The sequence below is a fragment of the Caretta caretta genome, chromosome 2 (genome assembly GCF_965140235.1).
Source record: "Caretta caretta isolate rCarCar2 chromosome 2, rCarCar1.hap1, whole genome shotgun sequence".
In the NCBI taxonomy this organism is placed as follows: Eukaryota; Metazoa; Chordata; order Testudines; family Cheloniidae; genus Caretta; species Caretta caretta.
The window spans coordinates 232,314,469-232,339,886 of NC_134207.1; the positions used below are offsets into that span (position 1 = coordinate 232,314,469).

At 40.8% G+C, this 25,418-nt stretch overlaps 1 protein-coding gene across 2 annotated transcripts in view; it reads left to right on the plus strand.

The window, feature by feature from the left end:
* The window catches only part of PLXDC2 (plexin domain containing 2), a 411,410-nt gene that overhangs the window by 370,669 nt on the left and 15,323 nt on the right, over positions 1 to 25,418 (plus strand). For both annotated transcript variants that reach the window (XM_048837970.2, XM_048837969.2), the window contains one exon: positions 11,547 to 11,707. In XM_048837970.2, the coding sequence (XP_048693927.2) occupies positions 11,547 to 11,707 (161 nt within the window). The remainder of the gene's footprint in view (positions 1 to 11,546; positions 11,708 to 25,418) is intronic.

Consider the following 25,418-nt stretch of genomic DNA (forward strand, 5'->3'; position numbering starts at 1 on the left):
GTAATAATGTGACTGACACTTTTGTATTTTTATGTCTGATTTTGTAAGCAAGTAGTTTTTAAGTGAGGTGAAACTTGGGCATACACAAGACAAATCATAGAATCATAGAATATTAGGGTTGGAAGGGACCTCAGGAGGTCATCTAGTCCAACCCCCTGCTCAAAGCAGGACCAAACCCCAACTAAATCATCCCAGCCAGGGCTTTGTCAAGCCTGACCTTAAAAACTTCTAAGGAAGGAGATTCTACCACCTCCCTAGGTAACGCATTCCTGTGCTTCACCACCCTCCTAGTGAAAAAGTTTTTCCTAATATCCAACCTAAACCTCCCCACTGCAACTTGAGACCATTACTCCTCCTTCTGTCATCTGCTACCACTGTGAACAGTCTAGATCCATCCTCTTTGGAACCCCCTTTCAGGTAGTTGAAAGCAGCTATCAAATCCCCCCCTCATTCTTCTCTTCTGCAGACTAAACAATCCCAGTTCCCTCAGCCTCTCCTCATAAATCATATGTTACAGTCCCCTAATCATTTTTGTTGCCCGCTGCTGGACGCTTTCTAATTTTTGCACATCCTTCTTGTAGTGTGGGGCCCAAAACTGGACACAGTACTCCAGATGAGGCCTCACCAGTGTTGAATAGAGAGGAACGATCACGTCCCTCGATCTGCTGGCAATGCCCCTACTTATACAGCCCAAAATGCCATTGGTCTTCTTGGCAACAATGGCACACTGTTGACTGTTGACTCATATCCAACTTCTCGTCCACTGTAACCCCCTAGGTCCTTTTCTGCAGAACTGCTGCCTAGCCATTCGGTCCCTAGTCTGTAGCTGTGCATGGGATTCTTCCGTCCTAAGTGCAGGACTCTGCGCTTGTCCTTGTTGAACCTCATCAGATTTCTTTTGGCCATTCCTCTAATTTGTCTAGGTCCCTCTGTATCCTATCCCTACCCTCCAGCATATCTACCACTCCTCCCAGTTTAGTGTCATCTGCAAACTTGCTGAGGGTGCAATCCACGCCATCCTCCAGATCATTCAGATATCTGAAAGGGGTACAGTAGTCTGGAAAGGTTAAGAGCCACTGAACTAGAGAACCATGGCACTACAGAGCCTGTTCATGTCCAGCATCCTGAACAAAGAATCCCTTTGGGCTTGCTACTTCCAGGTCTTCTTGATTCCAGTCCAGAACAGACTGAGTGAAACTAAGTCACTTGCCCATGGTCAAACAGAAAATCTGTGGCAGAGCCAGAAATTGAACCCAGATCTCCTGGGTCACAGTTTGTAGTACTTGAATAAGACCATCTTTCCTCCCTTACATGCAGGGGGAAAGATAGTTTTAAGACATTATCTTAACCACAAATGCAGTGGCAGATTACTGCCACAGCCAACTGGGGGGGCTCCAGGAGTGCATCCACACCCTGCTATATGTATCTCATTGTGCTGGTAGTGCTGGTGCCGTGGTGTCGTAACAGCGTTATGCTAGAAATATGAACCTTGAAAATAGTGCCCTGGTGTGATGATCACTCTGGGCTGCTAATGTGAATCCTCCATTTTTGTATACAGTGCTGTTGTAGCCCTGTTGGACCCAGGATATTAGCGAGGCAAGGTGGGAGAGGTAATATCTTGTACTGGAGCAACTTCTCTTGGGGAGAGACAAGCTTCCAAGCTTATGCAGAACTCTTCTTCAGATCTGTAAGTTCGAAAGCTTGTCTCTCTCACCAACAGGAGCTGGTCCAATAAAATATATTTACATCACCCACCTTGTCTCTCTAATGTGAATCCTGTCATTCTGGGCCTGTTGGGTGCATCCTAATATACTGAGAGCATGATTTTTGGCCATGAGAGGAGGAGTATAAATCTTAATGTTAGTAGCTGGCTGTTTCGATCTTACTCTACACTGAGCCTGGGAGTTTTAATTTTGGCATGTGTATCCTGATGCCAATCTAGGAAGGCAGTAGAGTTTGGAAATAAGGTGAACACAGGGTCAGCCTCACGGGTCGGGGGGGCCATGGTGGGGGGAGGGGTGCTGTGATCAAGAGGCAAGGAGCAGGGTGAGCCTGGGGTGCCATGCCATGAAAGGGAGCTCGGGGCAATGGAGAGGAGGCAGCAGGGTCCAGGGACAATGTGGGGGATTCCTCTGCCAATTTGGCCTTGCGCCCCCCCCCCACACACACACACACTTTTACAAGGTTCTGGCACCATTGGTCTCCCCACAGCAAACCGTCTCCCTAGGCAGCTGCCACAGCTTTTACCACTGCCTGGCTCTGGCTTCTGGCCTGGCTAAGAGGCAGGGCCTCGGGGGAGAGGAGGAGCAGAGGATGGGGCGCCATGGCGAAGGAGTGTGGGGGACCCAAAAGTTCTTTGTGCCTTGGTCCCCAATAAATCTTAATCCACTTCTGCATAAATGTATTACTCCTTGTGCAGCCAAGCAAATAACAGTAAAGCAGAAAGCTCAAAAGTATTAATGAATGCTAAGGGAATTACTTCATAGAATCATAGAATATCAGGGTTGGAAGGGACCTCAGGAGGTCATCTAGTCCAACCCCCTGCTCAAAGCAGGACCAATCCCAAATTTTTGCCCCAGATCCCTAAATGGCCCCCTCAGGGATTGAACTCACAACCCTGGGTTTAGCAGGCCAATGCTCAAATGACCTAACAACTATAGGTCTTTAGAAGTCTCCAATTTCTTTGATTCCATAATAATTGTGTGATTAAAACCCTTTGTCATGTGTGATTATGGGACAAAGGGCTCATCTGTAAAACTTCCATAGCTCAGCAGTTTCCATGTAAGGTGCAAGGGTACATTTCCATCTGCTTTGAAAAAATGATTATGAAAAAAATGGCACCTTCCCCCAGGACAGGCCTGTTCTTTGTCTGTACTCTGTCATTTCTGCTTATTTTAGTGTCTCTCTTTAGAATCAGCACTCTAGATTGTGAGCTCTTTGGTGATCTGACCTGTCAGTTGAAGTGTGTGTGAAGTTTCCCCACCACCACCACTCTTTGATGCTATATACATAAAATCATAATAATGTATTAACATATTTTAATATTCCTAAACCAGTACTGAAAAGAGCTTGTTTATTAAGAACATGCGGGTATTACTATTGCTTTTGCATTAGTATTACGAATACATAATAAAAGTACTGCATCGTTTCTCAGCCAGCACAATCTCCATGCTACAATCCTTTGCTTAAAAATCAAACCCAATCTTGAAACATTCATTTTTTCGTCCTTACTCATGCAAATTGTGCCAATCAGAGTTCTATCATTGACTTCAAGGAAAGCAGGAACAAGCTGAAAATCAGCAAAGACAAAACCAACAAAACAAAAACAAAAAAACCCCAACCTTTACCAAGTGGCATATTCACACAAAGACCCTGAAAAACGCATTGTACGTTCTATTTCTTTAACATTTAAATTACTATAGGACAGTGGTTCTCAAAGCCGGTCCACTGCTTGTTCGGGGAAAGCCCCTGGCGGGCCGGACCGGTTTGTTTATCCGCCGCGTCCGCAGGTTCGGCCAGTCACGGCTCCCACTGGCCGTGGTTCGCTGCTCCAGGCCAATGGGGGCTGCGGGAAGGGCAGCCAGCACATCCCTTGGCCCGCGCCGCTTCCCGCAGCCCCCATTGGCCTGGAGCGGCAAACCGCGGCCAGTGGGAGCCGCGATCGGCCGAACCTGCGGACGCGGCAGATAAACCGGTTTGGCCCGCCAGGGGCTTTCCCCGAACAAGCGGTGGACCAGCTTTGAGAACCACTGCTATAGGACGCTAACTCACTAGTTCCAGAGATCAGTGTAAATACGTGACGGTGCTTTATGCTACTACAGTTACTCATGTGAATAGTCTTTCATTCATCTGAATAGCCCAATAAATTCATTATTTTAGAATGATCATTAATAATACATTATAGCATTGCCACATGGCCTAACAGCAAATGCATTTTTAAAGCACTCACAGGAAAACAATTTCAATGCCCAACTTGTATTCCTTTGTTATGAAATCAGGGCCTGATCCTGCAAGTCTACTCATCAGAGTAGTCCTTTTAACTAGTCACACTAATGCCAACAGGAGTTTTACCATTGGCTTTAATGGAACTACTTAAGTCAATAAGGGTTATAGCATCAGCCCTTAATAATTTTTGGTGTTAAACTGGACTCACGCTGAAATACTATTTCAACCTTAATTTTTTTTTAAAGAAAGGTTTTTTTTTTGGGTATTTCACTGTTTGTTTGGTTTGGTTTGGTTTTATTAAGAACCAAAAGTTTAATTTGGATTAGCTCATAAAATACCCAGGTAGAGGACCCATAGATAGATCTCTGATAGATCTTGTGAGGCCATCAAAGCAGGGCTCCCCTCCTGCATGTTTCATAGCAAGCCCACAGAAGGGGGATAGAATCATAGAAATGGAGGGCTGGAGGGGACCTCTCTAGTCCAGCCCCCTACACTGAGACAGGATTACGTCTGAGTGGGGTATGGGAGTAGTCGACAGCAGAGCAGGTGAGGAGGAAATCTAAGAGGATTTTGTCCACAAAGAAAAAATTACTCTCTTATGTTTTGTGTGTAGAAAATTTTAATGGTTCACAATGTTTAATGTGAATTACAAATTTCACCTTTTTTGCCCTTCTACATCTCTCAAGGTCTTCTGTGTCCCCTCCAACTATGCTGTGGTTCCCCACACCTCCCCCAAATTCCCTTGAGGTCTTGTGCCCCCACTCCACATGGCCCACAGGTGTTATCAGGAGATCAGTTTACACTGATAAACTTTTAAACGTTATTTTTAAATGCCTCAATATATAAGTGAAGAAGAGTTCTTTGTGGATGTGACCTGGGCCATAGCCAGGAGTAACTGGAAAAGGAAAAAAAAAACAAAAACAAAAATGCGTCCTGCCACTTTCAGGTGCACACATATGTACAGCTATATTGAGATTTATGAGCAGGGCTTTTTGGAGTCTGGTCTAAAATATAAGGGCAAACTGATAAGAACGGCTGGCTTGCTTCAACTTAGGCCTAAAAAAGAAATGCATAACTTAGAAAATTTCTTTCAAACAAAATAACTTGTCAGTGTAGCTCCTCAGTTCCTCCTTGCTTCCTGGTCTGGAAGTTCACTAACTCTGTCCTGTGGGGGTGGGCAGACAAGGCTCCCACCGAAGAAATAGTAGTAGACCTTCAGGGATTTTCCCTTAGCCTTCCACTCTCTTCTCTTTATATTTCTGCTCTAATGGATTCCTAGTTAGCCCCTTCCCTTCCTTCCTACATTATTGAGGGGCAGGTGCCCTCACAATCTCTATTATAATAATAGCATAGTGGAAAGCTAGCATCAAGCTGAACTATGGGGCAGATCTTGCAGGCAGTATACTATAGTACTGTCTGTCATGTATACTGTTCTATGGAGCTGAATGGTTAGTGTGCTATAGGGAGGCGAATGCTATAAATACAGCAAAATGGGTTTTACAAGATGTGCATACCATTGCCAGTTTGGCTTTTTTTTTTTTTATTAAGATTTTGGATACATTCTTGCAAAATTCCCATTGAATGTAAAAGGAACAGGGTAGGTCTCTTTATAATGTATCTTTGAGTCTCTCTGATGTCTTTCTACACTAGAATGTCTGAAGGAGCTAATCGAACCATAAGCCACGACATAATCTAAAATCAAACCAGATAGTCTGTGTGTTTTTAAAATATGTTTTTAAAGGTAAACTATCCAGTTATGAAAACATTTCTGATTTTCACTCATCGTCGGTATGGGCTTGTCTACACTTACAGTACTGCAGCAGTGCCCGCTGTAGCACCCAACGTAGGTACTCCACCTCTCCAAGAGGTGGTAGCTATGTCGACAGGAGGGCTTCACCGTCAACATAGCGCTGTCTACATTTGGAGTTAGGTTGGTATAGCTATGTCTCTCAGGGGATTTTCCACAGGCCTGAGCGATGTAGTCATACCAATGTAAGTTGGCATTGTAGACCAGGGCTTCCTTGGAAGAACTTCCAGCAGCAGGAGACTGAAATGAATTAATATTTAGCTCATTTGTGTGTTTGTTTTTTAAAAAGCATGTAATTACCCTCTGTTTCCTTCCTGCTCCACAGTCCATAATGAAAAGCAGACTAACCTGCACATTTGAACATGCTCCTTTGGTTTAAGAGTTATACTAGAACAATTTTTATTTGAGTAATTGGGTGAAATTGCAAAGGCCTTATATTCAATTCAATGGCATGTCTGTCTGTCAGGCCATCCAATGAATTCCAAAATTTCAGGGAATGTTGTAGGCAACCAGAGCCCTGTGGATTTGGGAGGAACTTGGAAAACCGAAAGGTGGGAAATGGGGGACACATGAAGCCCCTGCCAGATCTTCAGCACAGCCAGGCCTCAAGCACCTCTGCAATTGTCTGTAGGACAAAGAACTGATTGATGGCACCCATTAACACCTTCCAGCCTCTCATCTCTGCCCATCCTTCCAATAGAGTTTTAGCATGTTGACATCCTGAATGGCTTATATCTCCCAGACAGAAAGAAGAATAAGGATGGAGGAGAAAGGAGACATGAAGAGATTGGAGACCCTGATATGGAGGGAGGGTAGAATGGGGCACACAGAACCTTTGGTGGATGGCAGGTTGGTAAAGGAGGAAGAAGGGCATACAGAGCCCCTGGTAAGCCAGAGGAAAGGAGGAAATGGGGGGGAACAGGAGTTATGAAGGTTCAGACAGAGCGCTTGGAAAGGGAAGAGAGTGGAGACAAACAGAAAACCTGGTGATGGTAAAGATTGGGGGCCCCTAGTATGGAGGGACATGCAGAGACAAAGTGGACTGAGGTGCACACAACAGAACCCTATCCATGGGGAGGAGAATGTTGGATTCTGAAATGGGAAGAGAAGGGAATGGAGAGCACACAGAACCTTTGGGGGGTGGGAATTGGTATGGAGATTAGTTAGTATGCAGAGCCCCTGCCATGGGATGAAAAGGGGGAGTGGGGAGTATGGCGGAAGTGGAAATGGAAGGGCACACAGAACTTCTGGCAAGGGAGTGACTGGGGGGAGTTGTAGGGAGTCCCTGAAATAAAGGGGGACCACACAGGGAGCTCGTGGTGGTCGGGCAAAATGAAAGGATGGAAGGAGCCCTTGGTGTGTGCCATAAACTCAGCCTACACAAGCTATGATGTGTGTGACCCTCTAGTAAACAGAACATGCTATCTGTAACACCCACAGCTGGAGCAAAAGAAAAGGAGAGTATGAGGGAAGCTCATTGGTGAGAGCTGCCATCAGGAAGGGATTGGTCATCAAGACAAATATCCTCCTTACAGGTTTAGCCTTGCCTGAAGCAGGAGATGGGCTGTGATAAGCTTAATGTTTTTGCACCTGAAAAAGATTCCAAGGCTTCTTTCTAGCATTCCCCTCTGTGGCTTTTTAAAGACCTGTCCTTGATTTATGGCAGAGGATATTTTCCACAGCTGACAACACTGTTTATTGTCTGTGCAAACAGAGTGAAATCAATTTCTCTTTAGCATTCTAACACTGAGGTCAATGAACTGAAGTTTGATTATGGAACTCACTAGTCACTTACACTTGTCATTTAGAAAACCATGTATTTATATTTTATTATTTTTTGCATTTGCCATTCTGATCATTATTTCAGTGTATTTGGAATGCTTTACACAATGGGCTAGAAGAAATACTGACAGGCTGCTATCATTTGGAGTCTCTTACAAATCCAGGTAGTAAATACTGACAGTGTATCAAATTAAAGGGATTAACTTGATCTGGTCCCCACTCCCTGGCTAGAACCTGTCTTTCAGATGTCTGTAGCATATGATAGTCCACAAAGTAGTGATACAAAGTACTTGTCAGGCATAAGTGGGTCAGAAAATGGGTGTAAATGGTCAAGTAAATTTAACTTGTGCTAATCCAGCATTCAGTGGAAGAGCAAAGGAGTAGGCAGTTGTAAAAGGAAAAGTAACTAGTGGGGGGGTCAGTTTATGAATCCCTTATTCCTACTGGTGAGTCAATGGGACTGTTTGTGCAAGTAACTGCTCATCACTGCAAATAAAGGGTTCACAGTCTGGCCCAGGACATGTAACATAAAGCAGGCCTCTCCTGCTGGCCTCTAGATAAATTAATTGATGTTTGCATAGTGCTTTGAGCATGTAAAGCTTGTACACATACTAAATATTATTATCCTTATTACAGTGTATAAACTGAAAATTTCAGTTTGAGCTTTTATAATGCAGTCTAGTCTCAGGTGCAGCATATAGCCATTTTATAAATGACTTAGGGCCTGTTTCTGTCACTCTCAGTCCACTGAGTGGTACTTTACACCATGCGTTGTCCCATTGACTGCCTGATGAATTATACAGCCACACCACAGGGTAAAACTGCCCTATCTGAAGATTTTGGTAATCCTGGAGAGGAGCAGGGGAAAGCTGAATGATTCCAGATTCTCCCCTCTTCCCCACAAATTTGCTCCTGCGGCTAGATCAGCGGTTCTCAACCTATTTACCATTGTGACAGGTTTCAGAGTAGCAGCTGTGTTAGTCTGTATTCGCAAAAAGAAAAGGAGGACTTGTGGCACCTTAGAGACTAACCAATTTATTTGAGCATAAGCTTTCGTGAGCTACAGCTCACTTCATCGGATGCATAAAGTGGAAAATGCAGTCAGGAGATTTATATCTGTGTGTATATAAATCTCCTGACTGTATTTTCCACTTTATGCATCTGATGAAGTGAGCTGTAGCTCACGAAAGCTTATGCTCAAATACATTGGTTAATCTCTAAGGTGCCACAAGTACTCCTTTTCTATTTACCATTGTGGGCCACATATGCAGCTCTCTATGTGGTATGTGGACCACATCCAAACAATATATATACTACCTGTGTGGCCCTGAGGATGTCACATGGGCCGCTGCTGTGTGATGATTGGGCTGCAAATGGCCTGCAGTTGCAGACTGAGAACCACTGGGCTAGCTTAAATTATCTCTTGGTAAAAGTAAAATCTTAAAAGCCATCTTCCTTTTTTTCACTGGTCCTATAATGGCCCCGAATGCAGCCAGTCATGGGATCAACTCACATCTGCACACTTCATCTGGTGTACTTGTGTCATAAGGAAAGATGGCAGAATGGGACCCATGGTAGTAAAAAATTGTGCAGTTGGTACAAAAATTAATTAGACCCCTTGAAATGTGAAACATGATTAGCACAGCAATTTTGAAATGTATCTGCTCCTAGCTGTGAACAGTGAGAAAAAAGAAAGTTAATTCAATTCAAAGTGCACTGAAATGGCGAAGGCCCCACAACTTCTTTTTGCTGTAGGAGCCCCTACCCCTTGTAATGATGTGGGCCCCCCAGCTCTGTTACACCATATTCAAGCACATTTGTCTCCTCTTCTTTCTTTTCTGCCCATTTTCTTTCTCTCTCCCATCCTTTTCTGTCTCTTGTTTCTCTTTCTCTCATCTTTTACTTTCTTCTTCTTTTGCCTGGCTTTGCAACACCCCCAACCCCGCAGGCTACAAGAAGGGCAGGATGGACCTGGGCCCCATGGGCTCTTGTGGTTGAGCTTAGTGCTGTGAAAGCAGAGGAGAGATGCTTAGGCTGGCCAACTGCTATCTGAGCCTGCAACATGTGAAGCGTTCCATAGCCAGCTGCTGGAAGACCTGGAAGAGAAGACTACTGGCTTCCAAGGAGTTTCCTGCTGCTTTACCTATAGCCTCGAAAGGAAATCTGTAGGAGGAAATAGGATCAGATGTTCATGCTCTTCTCCAAGATCCCAAGTTAGGGTAGCATTTTAAATTCCTTCCCATGGTTTTGTTTATGGACCTCTAGCTTTATACAGTTTGATTCCATCTGAGAGTACTACTGTGCATGAACATGTGTAGCTGGGATCATGCGAGTTAACCATTCATCCTAAGTGCTCAGCTGGTACCGTGACAGGCATCATTGTGAGAGAACCTAGATAGATAGTCCCTTTCCTGTTCTTTTTCAATTTTCCTTGTCTAAGATATGCTTTGAATGGTCTGTTGACCAGCTGGTGAATGCTAAAAGATCATGTACAGTAGTTATTACTATTTTTATGTATCATTTGTTTGCAGTGGTGCCTGAGAGGTACTAGGAGCTTTTCAGGCACATGAGAAGGTGCAGTCCCTGCCCTGAGGATCTCACTAATTAAGGACAAACAGATACATCCTAGTCTGGGAAAGGGAACAACAAAAGGGATTTCAATACAACTCAATAAACGTCATTATAGGCGACATGACAGAAATGTGTTTTGGAGAGGGGCTTAAAAGTGAAGGGTCCTTGTTAATGAGTTCAGCTTTCAGTTGCATAAAAATAGAACTGTCACTCAATCAGTTCCACACTATATGTAGAAAAGAAATAAGAAGGGGGTGGCTTTGGAGTGATTCAGAAGCCCGGAATGGGTCACGTGAAAGCAGATGACACAGGTGATTGTTCGAAAGACAAAATGGCAGACAAGGATGGGAACACAAGCACCAATATTAGCTTTTGTATGCAAATCACATGTTCCAGTTGGTCTTAAAACTAAGTTAGGGCTCCTGAATCATTCTAAGGCCTTCCCCTTCTTCTTGTTTCTTTTCTATGTACAGTATGGTAACTGATTACATGTGAATTCTCTTTATAGGCAATAGTAGCTGATTAACCTACTGTTGATGTTTGAAATTGCTAAAATTCTCTGAGGTGCCCAAAATAGGAATCAGACTCGCCCAAGTGCAACCAGTACCACAGATGACAACTAACTAACTTAATGAGATTCTTTCATCATGATGATAACAGTGTTAATCAGATTTTCAATTGGTTGATTTACCTGGGAGTGGAGGTGTTATTTGCTTTACAGGATATACTCTGGTATGTCTTCTTTCCCCAAGGCAAATGTATAATACAACAAGAGACCCATCAGTATAAAGTTTAACAAAATGATCAACTTCAGTAATACTTGTGCTCCCTTCATACTAAGATTTAAATATTTGAGGGTCATTTAACATTCATTTGTTACACTTTTGCAATGTGATTCAGTTGCACAGGACTTTGGGAAATCATTCTCCAAGCTAATGAATCAGGCTTTCAGAATGTGTTTATTAGCTACCCCTCACAGGGAACTGTGACATCTCTCAAATTGAAGCTTGCAAAAAAAAATGACAAAATACATATTTCAAAATGTATTCAATTAATACTTGATGTCTGTAGGACAACTGTGATAGTTTTTTGGGTAAATCAAAGTCAAATTTTGTTCTTATGTAAATTCATTATGTAGATAATTAGGAACTTTAGAATGTCCAAATTACTTTCAGAAAGAAGGATATTAATTTTGTTTATTGAGCTAGAAATAATAAAACATTTGGAAATGTCATTTCATTAACATTATATGAATATGCATATAGGGGAAAGGAAGATGTAATTTCTTTCTGCAACGTGGGCCATTGAGAATAGTAGGAAAATGTAGGACAGAGAAAACAAATGTTCAATTGTCATTTTAATAATTTATTGTAGACGAGAAGAAATAATCTCTCTTAATCGCAAAACAGTTGCCATGCTAAAAAGTATTCCATGCTTGTAGCTTCTACAGACGATAGCGCTGCAGAGAAGAAAGGTGGAACTCTCCATGCTGGTTTAATTGTTGGAATTCTGATATTGGTCCTCATTGTAGCAGCAGCCATCCTTGTGACAGTCTATATGTACCATCATCCAACGTCAGCAGCTAGTCTCTTCTTTATTGAGGTAAGTCAACGGTGCCATGATGGGTCACTAATTCTGTTACTTGTTTAACATGATTATTCAGTCTACAGAATAGTACTTTCTAAGCTTAAACTACAGACTATTCTTAGAATCCTGATTGGTACTAGCTTTAATCTGTAATGTTTAAAGACTCTTAAATACCTAACCCAAAACCTGCTGCTATAAATACAGCCACTTCCCCCACCCCTCACGACACTCCTTTTATTTCAAGAAAGTAGGCGTTTTTTACCCAATATGTATTCAAAGGCCATATGCACTCATTTCAGTTATCAGTCATAGTCACAAAATCTCTTGCTATCTTAGCATTTTACTCACTTAAAATAACATGTTGTCACTAGATTTATTGGTAACTGTGTAATAGATGCACGTTGTCATTTTATTTGCGAGCTTGTATTTATTTTTTAATCTGCTTATTTGTCTAGCGTAAAAATAAAAGAATATGTGCACTAGTAAATTCTGCAAAATGCCTGACCTATGGCAAGTTTAATAATGCTTGGGGTAAGCCAGACACTTTTGCAACAGATTCATTTATTGAAATCCTTTAATACAGTACCTGACAGTGTCTGACAACATGAGACTGGAACATTATTCCCATTGCAGGTATTTGTGGCTCCAGTATATTGTTAGGATCTGCACTCTGCTGTGATAAATATTTCTTTTGGAGCTCAGCAGAGTTCATCTGTATCAAGCTAAATATATACTTGCTATACAAAAAAGAAAACTGAGACCATGCATGAAACCAACTTGCAGTATTGGCTTACTTTTAAGAATATGGATACTTGCAACAGACAACAATAAAGATGCATAACAACTGGAAATATCATGAAGGAGTTACCTGGGGATTACTTAGGTCGAAGATCAGCCAAAAGGGTCTGGATTATTGATAAAAAGTTCATTCTTAGTAACAGGAGCATGAATTGAAATGTAAATTAAACATGGCTTCATCTTTAAAATTACTTTATAGTTAAATAGACAACTTACATGCAAGAGTAGTGACAGAAATCAAAATGAAATGCTTACAAGTATTGTGAGAGCTCAGGCTATGTAACTACATTAACCATTTGGGATCAGGATCCAAATAACACACTCATGAATTTTTCATACATATCTAAAAGTGACATACTGAGGCAAATTTCTGTTGACGTAAGTGAACCCAACTCCGCTGAAGTCAATGGAGTTGTGTCTATTTCCATTAAGCAGAAAATTTGGCCCACTGTATTTTTCACTAGCTTTAATTGACCCTGGCATGGGAAACTTATTTATCTGTTAACAAAACCTTCCAAAAAGACTTGATTTGTGTGGTAACACCATTTTTCAAAAGGACAGAAACAAGGTACTGGCTAACAGTAAAATGCATATTAAAAGGGAGTTTCTGAGGTGCGTAGTTACATGGTCCAGAGCAGAAATTCTACAAGTTAACAATTTATTATTATTAAACCTTTGTATTATAGTACAATTGTACACAGTTCTCCTTGGAATAGTAGAGCCATCTACTACATAATATATTTACTGTCACCAAAAGTGAAGTAATCCCAGCATTCAATGCTAATGAACTAGCTTACTAGTTTTCAAGACAGGCTGTTAGAAAATGTGGTAACATGATCTTTCTATCCTACCCAAAATGAATAGGATGCATGAAAATAAGGACAGTTATTGGTATGTAACAAACCAGTGATCATCAAAACTATGACTATTACCCTTATTACTAGTGCTGTAAACTACATAATTCTTTTTTTTTCTGGAAATGATATAATATTTGTGAAAACCATAAGTTCTGTGAAAATTAACAAAAGTACAAGCCTGGGTATTGTGCCAGGAAGGGGTAGGCTTCTTGTAGTCAGTTTCATAATAACAGGTAAAGATGTTCCTTGAACACTGAGACTCAGACTTGCAGAGTATTTTTATTGATTTTTTAGGTGTTCGAAAATGAGTAGAGAAAAGGATTATTCTGAATTTTAGAACATTACCACGGCTTTGGAAATATAATAGCAAGTATCTGCAGCCTACAGTATAGGAATATGCTATTGCTTTCTGAAATACAGTTGGTTCTTGCACTGATTGCTTCTATTAAGTATAGTTTTATTGTTGATCTTTTCAGATACTTTCTTAACTACTACCACTGATCATTTAATTTCACAAACAAAAACTATAAGTAGTTTGGCCAATTGAGAAAATGCATGATAAAAATTCATCCTTCTCACCTGGTGCACAAGGGTATGCACATGCAACTCCCACACATGGAGATGAGAATGTATCCCCCTAAGATTTGCTTTTGGAAAGAACAAATATGCATATGTGGGAGGGAATATAGAGGAAGATGATAAATTATAATTGTTATATGGAGGCAACTTATACAAAAGCATTTACTCATTTGGTTGTAGAAACAATACAAAAGGTTCTGTCAGCATAAAGATTCATGACTGGGAATAAGAGAGATTTCTGAGTAAATGATGCTGGTAGCACAATGATGTAAAGGAATCCTTGTTCGAGGGTGATTTGAGACCAAAATACCCAGTCAACAGGGTTAGCAAGGTTCTCCAAAATAGCTAACTTACCTTATTTATTGGAGATGAGTATAATATAGATCTGGTGTTAGTATTGTAGGATATTGATTGAGAAACGTTGCCACAGGCTTGATCAAATAGCATGAAAGAAATCCTCCCTTCCCCTGAACACACACACACAAATGTTAGGTAAAATAAGAGTAGTGAACAGGAAAAAACATTGTTTTCATATATTTTGTATGACTTAAAGCACGGATAGGCAGGCAGGCAACTTCTTCACATAATTGTATCTGAACAATTGACCTATAACCATTCTGCTTTTCCAGAATTGGTGTTCCTTGAGCATAGAGCATGAAATGTACCTCCTTGCCTTGAGTGGTGGTTTAGTCAAGGCTCAAGGTGAAGCCAAAAATTCATTCTCATTTGTCATACTCAATCAAGATTTGAATCTAGGTCTCCAGAGTGAAGGCTAGTCAATGCAATAAATAAATAGCCAATGTACTGATGGGGAGAGAAGAAAGAGAGGAAGTGGACTTGGCTTTCCTATGCTTATAAAAACAAGCTATCTGCACCCTTATAAAACATCTTATTGAATTTAATGATAACCTTTGTACAGAATTTTTAACCCAAGTTATAGAATTCTGTAACAGAAGTACAAAGAATCCACTCTTAAATTCTGTAGGATGATATTTTAATTCTGTATGAAGTATGTAATTTTCTACTAGATTCTGTAGGTTTATAGAGAGACTGCTATAGAACCCTTTGGGTTTTATTAAACTGTATAAGACTTTTTCCATGCGGAGGGTGTTTGTGTCTGGACTGGGTCTAAATGCTGTGACCCAGAAATATTTTGGTTGTCAGTTAGGAAGTCACAGATGAGCCCCTTTAATTGGAGTTTGTATGTATAGCTACTTCCACTTGTTTGATTACATACTACAATTATACGTTGTTCCTGCATCATAACACAGTAGGAAGAGACTGCAGTGTGATTTCCATTTGCAGTCTATATATCATTATGCTGGATAGCCAGTCACCCTACATAAACCAACTGCCCTGTAGCATGTACTCTGACTGGACCCATGACACCTGTACAGTACATACTCTTAGTTAGCATCGACAGGTTTCATTTGCTATTTATACAATGTTTTTTGAAAGAAGACCGCAAACTGCAATTAATTTTCACTAATCAAAGCATTTTATTATTCACTGCTCTTCATTATACTATCTATTGCCATCTATTTTAATAGCAAATATTTACCATAACAACAGATGTATAGGACAATCTCTGCTGATGTTTTGTTAGCTTGTTAATGTAATGAACCGAAAAAGATTTTACTCCTCTTTTAACTTTGTGTTTTGAAATAGAAAATGCTTTACTTAAAAATAGAATAATTTTGACATGTTTTAGGAAATGGTAATAAAATAACAAATGCGATCCTCCTTAGTTGGAATGTAAATGGATACATCTACACTAAGAGCGAGGGGTGTGATTCCCAGTTCATGTAGACACACTTGTGCTAGTATTCATCTGAGCAAGTGTGCTAAAAATAGCAGTGTGCCTTCAGGAAGCACGGACAGCCACAGTGGTAGCACAGGCTAGCCGCTCTGAGTACAAACCCACCTGAACCCCAGAGGTATGTACTCAAGGGAGCGAGCCTGTGTCACCAATGCTGCTGTCCACGCTACCACGCTATACTACTATGTTAGCAGGCTAGCTCGGAGGAGAGCCAGCACACTTTATGTCTCTGCAGGCTGGGAATCACACCCCTACCTAGCAGTGCAGACGTAGGCTAAATCAGCAAGAATTTGACATCATTTGCAAGGATGGGGGATTCTTGGTGGAGATTTTAGTACTGGTCAGAAAGGTCAGTTTTCACTATAAAAGAGGTAGTTATTAATCAGTCATTTCTTCTTATCCCATATTAATGAACTTGCAGGTATTTAATAATCCTTAGTATATTTTAGAGTCTATCCAACAATCAAGTACAGAGTAATGGATATCAGCAATGAATTGATTATAAGAGAACTTCATAGATTGAAAATTGTATATCAAGTTCCATGGCTGGCTTTCAAATTGTCCTCTGAGACGGCACTGCCCCTTTTTCCACTCTTTGGATTGGAGGAGAATAAACGTATCCAAATGGAGCAGGGAACCCAGACAAAGAAAGCAGGAACAATGTATTAGTAGTGCTTTCTATGGCAACTATGTTTCGAGCTTTGCATGTTTTCAGGAGGGAATGGGTAGAGAGAGAAGGATTATTTTAGGCAGCATGATTCCTTTATAGTTCCAAGTTGGAACACTTATTCACCCTCTTGGAAGTGGTAGTTCATGTTTATTATTCAGGAGAAAAGCAAACAGCAAATATTCTGAGCTGGATTGCTGCCAAAGGAAAAGAGGACAGGGCAATTAAAACAAATTTCTTTGAAGTAGCACACATGTAGCTAACATTTCCATGTCAGTTAATGACATGATAGAACACAGAATACCTCTTGTGTCATTTCCCAGAAAATTAGGGTTTTTTTTTCACCTTTTGACTGGAAACCCAGAATTCTACAATAATGGAACCTACTCTACAGCTTGTAGTAATGTTCTTACAGCACTGGGAATCATTACGTGGACCACAGTAGTATTTCTTTTAAAAGGGAAGGAATTGTCTAGAAGTGTACAGTATTTTAGACATACCTTAGAATAAATACATAGCAGTTGATGGAATTTCTTGGGAAATGCTATTCCAAAAAGATAAGTCCAGGTTGTTCCAACAGCCATCAGCAACTTTATCAAAAAAAGAAACCAGAAAAAAGGTCAAAACCAGAAAGTCCACCAGAGACTGTAGTAATACCAATGCAAGAAGAACATACACCAGAGGTTGGCATACAGTCTTACAGCTTCCACTAATTCTGGAGATGGTAAAAGAACAACCTAGCTCTCACTTTCTTCAGTGGAAAGACTCCCTTTGAAATCAATGGATTTGGATGGAATCCTAAAAGAGCATGTTAAAGACATGCCAAATTCACAGCTGGTATCAACTGCCACTGCTGCAGTGAACTAGAAGGGCTGTGCCAGTTTATACCAGCAGAAAATTTGGCACTCAATTGTACAATAAACAAAAAAGATGAAGGGCTAACTCCTCATTCCATTGCTACAAGCAGGAAAACTCACACTGAATACTGATAGAGTATCTATGTACTAAAGCACTTTTGAGTAGTCTTGTAGCTGTACAATTAATAAAGTTTTATACACACACACATACCCCTCTGGTCTCTGCACTAAGAACTCGTCTACGCAGAGGAGTAATGCATTCTACATGGGGTGTGATTTTTTCAGTGCTCTAACATAATGCATTTTAATTGGTCTGTGTAGAACCTGTTGATGTGCACTAAAGGTTCCCCAGTGCACTTTAGCATAGTGCTGTTTCAAACCGCACAACATTAAATTACACACCAGCAGGGGCTACACAGACCATTTAACATGCATTATGTTAGTGCACTTTAGAAATCACAACCCCGTAGAGGGTATTAGCCCGCTGTGAGTCTGTATATTTTAAGTTGTACATTGGTTACATTACTGAGGTTGATTAGCAAACACTCTCTTTTTATGTAAGAGCACAGAAAAGGATGAAGCTGAAGTACGTTTTTCTCTATTTCATCATTTGTGTGATTTATGGGCATCACACTGCATGCATGAGAGCATACACACACCCTTTTTTCATTCTTTTTGAAAACAAACCAAAGTGGCGAAGGAAGGAAGCTACAGTCTGCGGGGCTAATTTAACTATGTCTACTACATTCTTAGTGGAATATTGGGTTTTAACAAATTGTACGCCCAAGACAAGAAAAATGCTATTAACTTCAAAAGAAGCAGTGTTCTTGAGATTTCTGTGAACTTTTCCTTAGAGTGAAGCAAAGTAGGTGCTGAAGTGTTTGTACTTGGTTTATTGAGCACAAAACATATCTTCAGTTACACTTGGAACAGAAAATAGATATTGAACTGATAGTCGGGTGACCAGATAGCAAGGGTGAAAAATCGGGACAGGGGGTGAGGGATAACTGGCATGAATATAAGACAAAGCCCCAAATATCGGGACTGTCCCTATAAAATCAGGATATCTGGTCACCCTAACTGATAGTATGATTTTTGTGTGTATTTATTAGTTAACTAGCAATGATATCTGTATCATTTATACAGAATGGTGTCAAGGTAGTTTCATAATTTTTCAAAAAAAATCCTTTTTTTATTAATCATTTGGAAGATTGAAATTCTAATCTGACACCTCTCTATTTCTTCTTCTCTGCAGTGTATCCAACATGCATTTCCTTGTTTATTATTGTTGGACTACTCATAATTAAGTGCTATAGCACTTATTTAGGGGATAATACTGAAAGTTTCTATCTCAGAAAATAAAATGTGTATGTGGTCAAGTGGAAAGAATTATGAACTTTTCAAACAAAAGGACCACTCCTGTTCTCATTGACATCTCAATGGGAACAGGCCGCAAACCAAGAAAAATGTTTATTACCATATGGAACCTATTTACTTTTAGAGGATTCCTTTTAAATAAAACATAAATAAAACATAATGAGTAAAGATGCATTTTCAGTGTAATAGAAAAGATATTGCTTGCTCAGGTCCTTTTTTAAATTATTGTTAAGATCTTTTTTCCTCTCTTGGAATACAAAAATAAAATACATTTAGTTGCCAGGGATACTTCCTTTTGAATCAGGTCACAGATTGACTCTGACTCTCAGGAATTCTTTCACAGTGTCTCTTGAGAATAAGGAATGTTGCAGCAAGATGAGACTTTAAACTCCCCCTTGCTGATTTTTGGAGGATAATGCACATATAAAAATTGATGTCTTTCATATTTGTTTTAACAAAACCACAGCTCACATTAGGCGCCTTAAATACAACAAAATTAATGAACCACAATAATAGTTAGCTATAATACAATTAAAAAATAATTAATTTATCCACTAATCTATGTAGCGTAAAATATACTGCAGTCAGGATGTAAGATTTGTCTGGCAAAAAGCCAGGCATGATGTGCCAATTATGGTGGATTACATGCCTGTGAATACAAGAACATATGAAACAGATTAATTGAAGGGTGTGCTGTATAAAGATTAAATATGAGAAAACATGGTTCAGGAATTTCTGAAGTTGCATTTGAATGAGGTTATATTCCTCCCTGTAACTTGGTTGATTCAAATGTGAGCCTTAGTGGTGAAAGGGAATTATGCGTGAAGGACAAACTAGACAAAATTAAGAGGTAATATGTGAGATGATAAAAATTAGACTGTCTTGTATCCAGGCATCTTTACCCTACTTGCTCCCACTTATCTGTGTGTAAGGCTACATCTATACTATGCAGCACTGGTGGAGATGTATAGCGTCAGTGTAGCTACATGCCTCAGTGAAAAGCAGGCTCCATCCACACTGCAGTGTGTAGCTACCCATGTCAGCAAAAAGCTCTGGCAGAGGGAGAGAGCAGAGAAAGGCTTCAGCAGTTCCCTATGGCCAGAACCTTTCACTGTGATGAGGAAAGGCAGAGCTGGCAGGGAGCTAGCAGAGCCTTTCCCCACTAAGGGAGCCTTTCCCTGCTGCTGGTGTCTTTCACTACAGTGAGGAAGGGCTTTGCAGCAGGGAGCGTCTGGAGCCTTTCCCCGCTGTCCCACTCCCACCACCAAAATAGCATTGCTAAAAATAGCAGTGTAGATGGGAAAGCAAGGAGAGAGTGTATAGGGTAGGTACTTGGATACATACTCACACCCTTCAGGCATGTCTCTACTCTGCTTAACTAAACCATGCATCACCAGCTGTGCTGCTATCTATATCCATGCTGGCAGGACTTTGCAAGTATATACGCTACACACTGCCAAAAGAGGCGTGCATTGTTGATGTACCAAAGAAAGACTATGCGGATGTAACTTACATAGAGAAGCCAAAGCAGGTGTAAAGTACACATGGTGGTTTTCTCCGCTATACTTCCTTCTCCAGGCCCCATAGTGTATGAGCTACATTACTTGTCACCTTTTCACTGCCTAAGTGGCACAAAGGGGACATAATCTGGCTGAAGCTGGACAGCTGAGAATTCCCCCAAAAGAATTCTTGACTGGTATAAAGCCAAGTGAGTCAGCTCCTGTGCCATTCTTCTCTACCTTGGCATGGGGGTGTGATGGCAAGTGAGTGTAAGTAAAGCATGGCAAGAACACAATGGTATTCTTCTATGGCAGTTCTCAGCTGGAGTACAGTGCTGCAGGAACCATGGCCAACTGTCATGAATTAGGTTTGGGTTTAGATTGTGTGTCTTACTTCAGGGCTGGTGCAGGGGCAGCTTGAGAATCAGGGAGCCATTATCAGCTCTCCATTACTGAGTGGATCTTGGCACAGGAGAGAATCTGGCCCCATTAGAATTACTTCCCTTCATCAGGCTCAGTGTGCCAAATTCAGAGATTGGGTGTCTGTGTTGGTGAGAATTACACGTTGGTAAGTAGTTCTGAGTGTAAGTAAATCTGATGGATTCTATGTAACTGTACAGGTAGTTTAGGTTGGTGTGAAGTTCACACTGAGGAAACCAAAAGGTGTAAATTATCCCTATCTAGCTGTCCTGCAGTGACTAGGTACCAATCTCAGGGCAGACTCTTGAGAACCAGGGCACAAACCCCAAGTTGGTTGTGAATTCTATACTTATATTCCACCAGCCAATTTTCAATTGTAAATTCCTCAAGTACTATAACAGCTTTAACATGGAGTCACAGGCAGTCCCCTTGGGATCCCCAATCTGTCTTGCCACCCAGATATGCCTACCTTTGTGATACACCAAGAATCACAGCAATCACAGGTTACTCCCAGTGCCAAAGGACCAGTCGCTTACCCCAGGTCAATTGCACCTTAGATTTCATACCAAAGGTAACATTTGTAGCCAACCCTATAATAAACTATCTGAAGATTTATTAAATAGGAAAAGGAAACGAGAGAGTTATTTACAAGGTTAAAGCAGGTAAACGTACATACACAAATGAGTTACAATCTTAAGTTTCAAAAGGTAATAGAAGCACCTATAATAAGCAAGCTCTGTATTGCCTTTTGGGCTAACCCAGGCTAAGCAGCTGGAGATCATTTACTTTTGCATAGAAAACCTTGCTGCTAGAATCCAAGCATCATAAAGATACAGCTCCTTCTTGTTTGTGGTTTTTATTCACTCCCCCCCATGCTTTGAGCTGCAAACTCGGCTGATGGGAGAATCCACTTGCATACCTTATCTTCAAGGGAGTGGGAGAAGAGCAGAGCAACAAAGTCCTTTGTCCTCTTTAATGTTTCCCAATAAACCATCCGGTGTTGATGGACCTTCCTTGTCAGGCAGGATGTAACATCTTCTGTTGGAGACCAACACTTTGCTCTAGTTGATGTCTCTCTCCTGTCTGGTGATTTACACAGTCACAGAGGCTTACACTACAAATGCTCGACTATTACCTTATAACATGGGAAGCAGATGCTGTAAGTGAGATTAATGCATTCAGCAACTCACACGCATTCAATGAAGACTAAACACTTCCTTATAATTCTAATACCTATTTTAATTATATTAACACACAGGTGAGCTGGACTGATTCCAGCCATGTATTTGTCAGTGTTCATTTGAGACATGGGGACCTTGGCATGATGTGTCATCAGGTCTGCCAGCATCACAGTCTCTACTTTGACTCCCAATAGAATCATTTAGAGTCACCTTTGAATTTGGTTCTCTCTGCCCCACTCCTTACCCCCAACCTCCATTCCAATTGGCTGTTTGAAAGGAGACAACTGAAGAAAAAATAATATAATAATTGAAAATCTAGTTTGCAATATTTTTCCTGGTGTTGACTTTCAGATTTCTTGTCTTGATGGGCTTTTTGGGCTCCATCTGAGGTTCAGCATTTTACATCTTTGTATATAGCAGCACACAGCAGATAAGATTGCACAGTGATAGGTAAGGATTTTTCATAACTATTTCTAACAATGCAGTGATTTCACAGATGCTGCATAGCTCTTTAAAATAATGCAAAGTAAATAGGAGAAAGAGAAATGTAAGGCCAGATTCTCAGCTGGTTTAAATTGAAGTTGATGGAGCTATGCTGATTTACATCAGCTGAGGATTTGGCCCATAATTTTTTTTTTAGTTTGAAAATGGCCAGGCACCCCTCTTCAGGAGCACTGTCACTGATCTAATTCTTCCCTGCACTGACAGATGAGTTCCGCATCCTGAAACTAATGATTAAAAGAAAAAAGAACAAGTATAATTTTTCTGTTCTTTGAAAGTTCTACATTGTCCTGGCATTTTGAATACTGCTATTGATCTAATTGTTATTGCACTGCACTGACAATACATTTATATCTTCAAGAGCTTATTCAGCTCAGCAGGAACCAGCAACTCAGCGGGGAAGACCCAGATCATGTCAGTTGGAAAACCTGTAAAATAAATAATTATCACTGAAAATAAAAGTCAAAAGGGTAAGAAAGGAGGCATCCAGTTTCTCATCATTCAGCAGCTGACTGCTTAGATGATCCTACATACTGCTGGTCCTTAAAGTTGCAGAAACTTTTTTTATAAGGAGAAGCATTTTAAATCAGAGAGGTCTATTTTGGAGAAGGATTTGTATCGAGTGAAAGAAAGAAATGAATGAGGTATTTTCATTGTATCGCCATATCATCCTTTTGAATTGTACAGCTTGGGTCAATCTGTACATTAAAATAATTTTAATTTTTTAATTGGTACCAGGCAAGTCATGTTACCCAGTTACTTGAAAGTTAGGTATATTGGAAACACAGTGTTTGCAGGCACTTTGGGTTGGATCTGATATTTCAATACCTGCTCATGTCTGACTGACATTTAGTCAAAAGAATTGGGTGTTTGGGGTTCGGAGAAAAAAATAGGTGGGGCTGGCACTAAAATTGCAAGTATTCAAAAAATACTCGGATGACTGTAAGGGTGCAGATGACCCATAGAGCAATCCTGTTACAGCCAAGATCATCAGTGGTAGACAAGACTAGGCATTTGATTACTTGTCATGGGACAATGGTAGTCCTGGATATCATAATCAAATATTAGTTTATTTGCATAAGGATGATATGGGATCTTGTTGATACTGTGTTAACATATGCCTTTATTTCTTAGTGGAAATTACAGTTTATTTTAATTAATGTTGAAGACTGCAAAGCTATCACAGATAACAGTTGTCTAATATTTACTAAAAAGGAACATGATTTATATGTTCCTATTGAGAATGTACTAATATTGATTGGGTAAACTGAATAGTAAGATCAAAATGTAATAGATTAATATATTTTCTTCCTCCTTTCTTGGTTCATTGGGTAATTTTGTACTATCGTTCTAAAGCTTTGGCACTCAATCCTGAGAGTTGTGAGGAATCTATATTTAAATATCTCTACTTGCGAGACATAAACATCTGCTGTTGTCAAAGACTGAAGTTCAGTCAAAAAGCCCATAAGCACTTCTAATAAACTTTTCACTTGATGTTAGACATCTTTATAAGTCTTATCCACTGAGCTGGATAAGAATATGGAGTGCCCCAAGGGTCGGTCCTGGGGCCGGTTTTGTTCAATATCTTCATAAATGATCTGGAGGATGGTGTGGATTGCACTCTCAGCAAATTTGCGGATGATACTAAACTGGGAGGAGTGGTAGATACGCTGGAGGGGAGGGATAGGATACAGAAGGACCTGGACAAATTGGAGGATTGGGCCAAAAGAAATCTGATGAGGTTCAATAAGGATAAGTGCAGGGTCCTGCACTTAGGACGGAAGAACCCAATGCACAGCTACAGACTAGGGACCGACTGGCTAGGCAGCAGTTCTGCGGAAAAGGACCTAGGGGTGACAGTGGACGAGAAGCTGGATATGAGTCAGCAGTGTGCCCTTGTTGCCAAGAAGGCCAATGGCATCTTGGGATGTATAAGTAGGGGCATAGCGAGCAGATCGAGGGACGTGATCATCCCCCTCTATTCGACATTGGTGAGGCCTCATCTGGAGTACTGTGTCCAGTTTTGGGCCCCACACTTCAAGAAGGATGTGGATAAATTGGAGAGAGTCCAGCGAAGGGCAACAAAAATGATTAGGGGTCTGGAACACATGAGTTATGAGGAGAGGCTGAGGGAGCTGGGATTGTTTAGCCTGCAGAAGAGAAGAATGAGGGGGGATTTGATAGCTGTTTTCAACTACCTGAAAGGGGGTTCCAAAGAGGATGGCTCTAGACTGTTCTCAATGGTATCAGATGACAGAACGAGGAGTAATGGTCTCAAGCTGCAGTGGGGGAGGTTTAGATTGGATATTAGGAAAAACTTTTTCACTATGAGGGTGGTGAAACACTGGAATGCGTTACCTAGGGAGGTGGTAGAATCTCCTTCCTTAGAGGTTTTTAAGGTCAGGCTTGACAAAGCCCTGGCTGGGATGATTTAACTGGGAATTGGTCCTGCTTTGAGCAGGGGGTTGGACTAGATGACCTTCAGGGGTCCCTTCCAACCCTGATATTCTATGATTCTATGATTCTATGAATATGTGCCACAGACAGGACTTCAGTGAATTGTGTGAGATATAATATTTGTCAGAAACAGTGGAGGTTCCCTTTTAAAGTTAAAAAGAATGGTCGATATAGAATATAGAGCTAGGGAGGGCAGGGTTGCATTAGAAACCTGAACTTGAAAGATGCTCAGTACCTTCAACTTGCATGGATTTTAATGGGAGGTGATGGTGTTATGTCCCTCCGAGAAAGCCTTCAGGACTTTGCAGAATCAGGCTCTTACACTGATGTAAGTCAGAGTAACTCTATTAAAGTCAATTATACACACGTAAAATAGGCATGGGAGGAGACTCAAATCCCCATGAATCAAGGTAAGACCACATGATGAAGTTGGTAACTGGTTAGGGATGAAACTGCACAGCAGACTCTTTGGGATCTGGTGCTGGCAGGATGATACTATTAAAGCAAAAGGCAAGTTTTACGAGTAGTTTACAGGCTTCTCAGTACAGGAAGTGGAAAGAGACACGACCGTAATGGAGATTGTCCTTGATTAGTTTTCTGACACAGTAGCTGGTCTCACTACATAGGATTGTACTATTTCTGTAGTCCTCAGGGTGCAGTTGTAGAGGATGGTAAATGTCTCCAAACTACTCTCCACGGATAATATTATCTACA